This window comes from Haliotis rubra, unplaced genomic scaffold (genome assembly GCF_003918875.1).
Source record: "Haliotis rubra isolate DU_JTF1 unplaced genomic scaffold, ASM391887v1 Scf794, whole genome shotgun sequence".
NCBI lineage: Eukaryota > Metazoa > Mollusca > Gastropoda > Lepetellida > Haliotidae > Haliotis > Haliotis rubra.
The window spans coordinates 85,874-91,873 of NW_025767517.1; the positions used below are offsets into that span (position 1 = coordinate 85,874).

Sequence of the window (6,000 nt, forward strand, 5' to 3'; positions counted from 1 at the left end):
CTTGTTTCCAGCTTTTGGGAACCAGCACGCCATTAACCAATCAGTGTTCAGCTTACATGGGTAATATTTCGTGTGCAACATGCACTAATGTCGTTTGTCCTATACTCTATACACTGTCAGGCAACGGTAGAGTTCGCCCGATGTTGATGCGCGATTCCACGATATATACTTATTATTATTGTTATTTGTTTCTGATCTCCATTCTCAACCAGCAAGAGAGCGCGTGCGTGGAAAAATGTATAAATGAAAAAAAAGTGTACCTGTGAAACTTATTTCATAATAGATTTAAGACAAAATTTAGATCACTTGGGGTAACAGTCTTTAAATTAATTTACAATGTAGATCGAGTCGCATGAGAAACCTTTTTAAGGAATATGGATGAAGAAAGATCCTGATGAGTATTCGAGTAACAGTAGTGAGTTAGTTTAGTTTTACGCCGCATTTAGCAATATTCCAGGGCGGGGGACACAGATCGACTAATAGTATGTTTATATCACGAGGACATACATTTCCACAGCAGCGGGGTTAGTTGAGAGTGAGTGAGTGACGGCACAGCACAGGTTAATGAATAGATAACTTTGTCTGTGAACGTGCTTCTCGAACACGTGGCTGTCCCTTTCTCTGCACTCCTCCCTCGTAACAAACAGTGTACTGTGTCAATATTTTAATGATAGTTTGTTAAACAACTTTTTTATTTTTAGGACAAAAATTCTGCAAAATCCTCACAGAGTGGATATGATGTTTTGATTATGATCAGCGTTTCATTGAGTATGTTATGTTTATTAGTTTTCGAGTTAGATTGCAATTCATCGGTCCGCTTTTGAGCCAAACGGACTATAAACATTATGATTAACTCTTAAAATGACCATCCCACCATATCTGACACTATTTTGCAGGAGGTTGGCCAAATCCACCCTGGTGCTGATACCACTCTTCGGCGTCCATTACATCATATTCGTATTCGTTCCCGACGGAGCGTACATCAACCCCACGACGGAGTTAGTAAGACTATACTACGAGCTTTTCTTCAATTCATTCCAGGTAAATATTCACAGACACTTTGTTGTCCTACCTTCACCCACCGTATTTGCAAGATGCCAACTTTGGCACGTTTTCTTCCTGATAGCATTATTCCCGGTATTGTTTTTTCCACATATCCAACGACACGTCATTCCTCTCTCCACCCCTTCTCTCTCTCTCTCTCTCTCTCTCTCTCTCTCTCTCTCTCTCTCTGTATGTGTGTGTGCGTGTGTGCGCATGTGCGCGTCCGTGCGTGTCTGTGTGCGTTTGCAACGATGCAAAAGTTAATTCTACCTGTATTCATTTCCAGGGTTTTTTCGTTGCCTGCCTCTTCTGTTTCTGCAACGGCGAGGTAAGGATGCCATCCAACGTTATCAAATGTATATTTACAGCTTTGAATCACAAACATCATGTATACATTTCCGTCACAGTGTCCATTGGTATCGCCTATTCATTTATGGCTGTTTTGAGGCGGACGAGATGTCATCTGGAAGGCTATGGGTGTTCAGTAAATGTTTGACTGAGAAAGAATAACACTTATATTAACGAGACATAAAAGCAAGAAAATTTGGCAACGGATAGCCTTGCACGCTATCAGCTGCAGTCAAACCTGCACTAGTCGTATTTCATATACAATATGAAACAATACTATGTATCTACGCGTACTTATGTAAATGTAAACATCTGCTGGGTAATAGTGTGTAATGTAAAAATGACATGCCACAGGGGCTATCAGATATAGTCTAACCTGTATTAGCTGTACTTCATATGCAATATGAACAATATTATCTATCTACGCATACTTATGTGCATGCTAACATCTACGCATACTTATGTGCCATATAAACCTTTGCTAGGAAATAAGAACATAAAAAAAATTCTAAACAAACTGCAACACATTGTCTGATTGATTTTAACCCGAGTTACTTGTTTTTTACCTCAGGTACAATCTGAACTTAGAAAGATGTGGATAAGGCACAAATTAAGAACCAACTCCAGGAAATTTCAAAGGATATACTGGCACGCATCTTCATCCAGTGCGCGACATAAAAACAACGGTAACTGTGACCCGAAAAACAAAAACAAAAGCAAAAACAAACCGAAACACAAAGACAAGGAAGTGTTAAGTAAACACGACTCTGAGCCGAGTTCCTGTGAGAGAAAACGATTCCATTGTTTCTATGAGAACGGCAAGTGTTATCGAGCAGCAACGCTGCACAGTATTCCTAGAGACGTTGGTCCCGTCGCCGTCGTTACAAAAACTAACAGTTTCGTTTGACAAAGAAGAATTGGTTCATATACGAATCAAGATGGATGGTTAGAGATGTGTGATCTGACATGTCCACGTTGGAGAAGAAGCACAGTGTGATAAGTTTGCCTTGACGCATCCCAATTTACAAGGAACACCTGTTACAGAACACAATATTCTGACAAGAACTCTTGCAGATGAATTCTACCATTCGATTCTTATTCATCAAATGTTCCCGTGTGTTCTTCGCTGCTGATATATAGTTAGTTCCTTTATCACTTAATGCTAAATTATATTTAAATATAAACAATTAATTTAATGTTTTCATTTTCATGTTTTACTATATGTTTCATTTTCAAATTTGTTTTCTACATTTTTAGTAATTCTCTTCCCCCTATTAATTGTATTGTTTCATTCCTTGTACGATTTTGTTTGGGGGGAAGACTGTCCTTGTTTTCAGATTTGAAAAGGACTCTGGTGTTGCAACGTGTATCAAACAAAGATGATTTAATGTATGGATGTTCAATTGGTACCTTGTTGATCTTGAATAGTTCACGGTCGTGATCGTTCAGACACAATCTATGAATCCATCTGGTGGATAGATGATGTAGGTGTCACGTATGTTGTACATGATCCTGTTTGTAGTATACAAGACAACCCCTTTCTGCATCCTGATCAAAGCTGAGCCGACAGTACGATTATATCATGAGCATGTGTTCAGGAATCATTATAAAATAGTGTTCGTGAGGACGTTGATCGCATACTGTCCTATCGATGTCATCTATCACAAAAACACATGCAAAGGGAAGACAATTGTTCAACTGAAACACGGAGTCATATATATGGGGCAATTAAAAAAGGTAATGCCATCGGACATCAGTTTTATCACGGATGGGGCACATTTTGAAAGTCCTTCACACTTGTTTCCATAAAATATTGTGAATGCTTTAAAGAAGACAGCAATGGTGTAACCTTGATTACACAATTTTATAAGAAAAGCTCTACAACGCTCTGTCAAATATGTGAACACAGATCACCCTCAATCGTACCTCAAAGCTCTGCAATGTCACCTCTAAAGCCTGGAGCGGCTGGGATATTTATATAAAGAGAAAAGGTTGTATTTCTTGGATTCCTAATGAGACGTCACCTGGTTTAACATTGTGTTAAATCCACTAGGTCGAGACGTCGAGGATGACGGCGGCAAACTGAATACGTTATCAAGAAACAAACCTTCACGTCTGTGGGATACAATTCTCATTGGTCGTTGAACGTCAGCGGATACACGCCTGTCGGTGCGAAAACGTCGTGTATACAAAAGTGTGAATTATTGAAGTTGACTATAGTGAAGCTGTTTAGTTAAGGTTACGAATACTACGACAACTATAGAATAAGTCACTTTCATCTGGGCACTAGTTGTAGCCATTTAAAATTGCACACGTATAATCCCGTAGGTGTATGTGAATTGTTGAGCGAGTGTGGTGTTGCCGAATTCTGGGTACTTGTTTGTTAGGTGGTCTTGTGAAAAGGGCGAATCTTTGTTGTAATTCACCACAATGCTGCTTGAATGTAGAAAACAAAATACTGATTCAAATATACAAAAACTATATTTCATGTGGCCTTATGAAAATTCCCTGGCATATCTTAGCGAAAACGAGTGAAAGGTCAAATGCTTTGTTTCATAGGCAAATGTGATTCACGGGTTAGGCTGCCTTAGCTTCTACCAAAGGTTGTCTAATCTACTGCGTTCAAATGAATCGGAATATAATCGAAGAATATTTGACCAATTCGTTCGTTTCAAGTAAGAGTGATGGGCTTTCAAGAGAAATACAGCTGTGTTAATAATTAATAAAACAATCGTTAGTATTAAAGAGCAAATTATTACAAACCTCAATTATGGAAAGATGTTGGCTTCTTATCCGGGGCAGCACAATTTGGAGTTGCGTCCCTTGTGGAAGCCAGGAACCAATGATTATGTGTACGAATGCCAGTTGAACGCGATCATGTTTATACGATTGTCAGCAGCACGCCCCTGCTTCTCGGTTTCACCTCGGACTTTCCTGAAACGTTCAGCTGACACGCTGTGATCTAACTGGAATACTGTTGAAAGTAAATTCGACGCCTGAAAACTAGAGTGTTCTTGGTCCTGAAACCTGTTTTCGGGAACATCGAGCTTGAAGTTTAGAACAAAAATATTTTCAAAACTATTCGATGAAATTCTGAGGAATTGTGCACATACATGTGCTATATCAAAAAGACATGGAAAATAACCCAAAGTATGTTAAAGCTCTTGATAGAAAACACCTGGATATAGAACAGTCGGCCAAATAGAGTTGTGATTTTGGTCGGCACCAGAGTGTTCTATGTATCAACAATGCAGCTGAAACATTATTGTACGATTATTGTATTATTATTTATCGCGTACCAGGTTGTACTTTTGTTGTTCTAACTGGTTTTAATTTCATAACTTACAAATCACATGAAATAAATCATAGATAAGGGCAATGTTCCAATGTTCCATTTGTATCTCTATAATGATGATAATAATCTCCAGATTGTTCCATCTCTATGTTCAGTGATCAAACTGAATTTGCTGATTGGTCCAATAACCACTTATAATACTTTGAAACGATTTGTGTTATTTTATGGAGATAAAACAATGTAAAACCCCTTTCTAGGCTATACATCACGATGAAATTTTGCATGGAGATAGAATATGCAGTAAAACATACCCTGAGCTTCTAAAGTCAGTTTTCACCAAAAGTGGGCATAGAACAATCTGGTTTCCAGGCGACGAACTGTTTCCGTCTCACACACGTCTGTGTATATGTATGACCAGCCTTAACCATCCACGAGGACGTTGCTCCAGAATGCATTATGCTTCTCACGAATGCTATCAAATGGGCAAGGCTGTAAAATTAGTTTCAAACTTCACGTACAAGAAATGACTGTTGTGTATGAATAGTTCTTGGATTCTCTGAAACTGGCGTATAGTCCCACACGCCAGATATTAAGCTACACTTACAGAGATCCATCAATGTTTTATGTGAAGCGACATCCAGAGGAACGACAATATTTCCGTGATATTTTACGAGGGCATGTCGGTATTCTGTGCTGTCTTTTGTCAATTCAATGTATGAAATGAATAAATCTATTCTCTTAACATTCTGTTGCTTAATCTTTTATTCCTGTTTTCTGCTTTTAGTGAATGACTGTTTAGGCTGTTTATGCGGTATATCAGTTAAAACCAGGGCGCCTCTTGAAAGTGGGACAAATTGACAATGTGACCTCAGCCACGCACGCACGCACGCACGCACGCACGCACGCACGCACACACACACACACACACACTTTCTCAAGAGTGTGCACACCCCATCTCAAAAAGCTGCATCCGACCCGCAGATCGTCTGGCTTGGCACCAGTATTGGTACATTACAACAGAAGGAACATTGAAGGGAAGTAACTCGTAATAGCCTGTGGCGGCGCTAACACTGCGCTACAACATTGCCTCCCAGTCCAGTTCGCCAAAGGTGGAAACTGGATTTGAATAATCCTTTAATTACCTGACCTCGGGGAGATGATCTGGTTATCATAAATATCATACACTTACTGCAAGTGACACAGGAATTTTATCATGACTTGGGCTCATTGCCATTTTTGGAAGGTGTACAAGTAGTGTATGGTATGTATGTATTCATATATTTTACGAACACTTCTTCCAGTATCCTCATTAC

General features: G+C 39.2%; 1 protein-coding gene across 1 annotated transcript in view; it reads left to right on the forward strand.

Moving 5' to 3' along the window:
* Positions 1-5,433, forward strand: part of LOC124261285 (parathyroid hormone/parathyroid hormone-related peptide receptor-like) — a 38,429-nt gene extending 32,996 nt beyond the window's left edge. Inside the window, exons 11-13 of the mRNA XM_046695593.1 lie at positions 897-1,041; positions 1,331-1,372; positions 1,964-5,433. Of these exons, the coding sequence (XP_046551549.1) occupies positions 897-1,041; positions 1,331-1,372; positions 1,964-2,299 (523 nt within the window). The 3' untranslated portion in view covers positions 2,300-5,433. The remainder of the gene's footprint in view (positions 1-896; positions 1,042-1,330; positions 1,373-1,963) is intronic.
* The last annotated feature ends 567 nt before the right edge of the window (positions 5,434-6,000 follow it).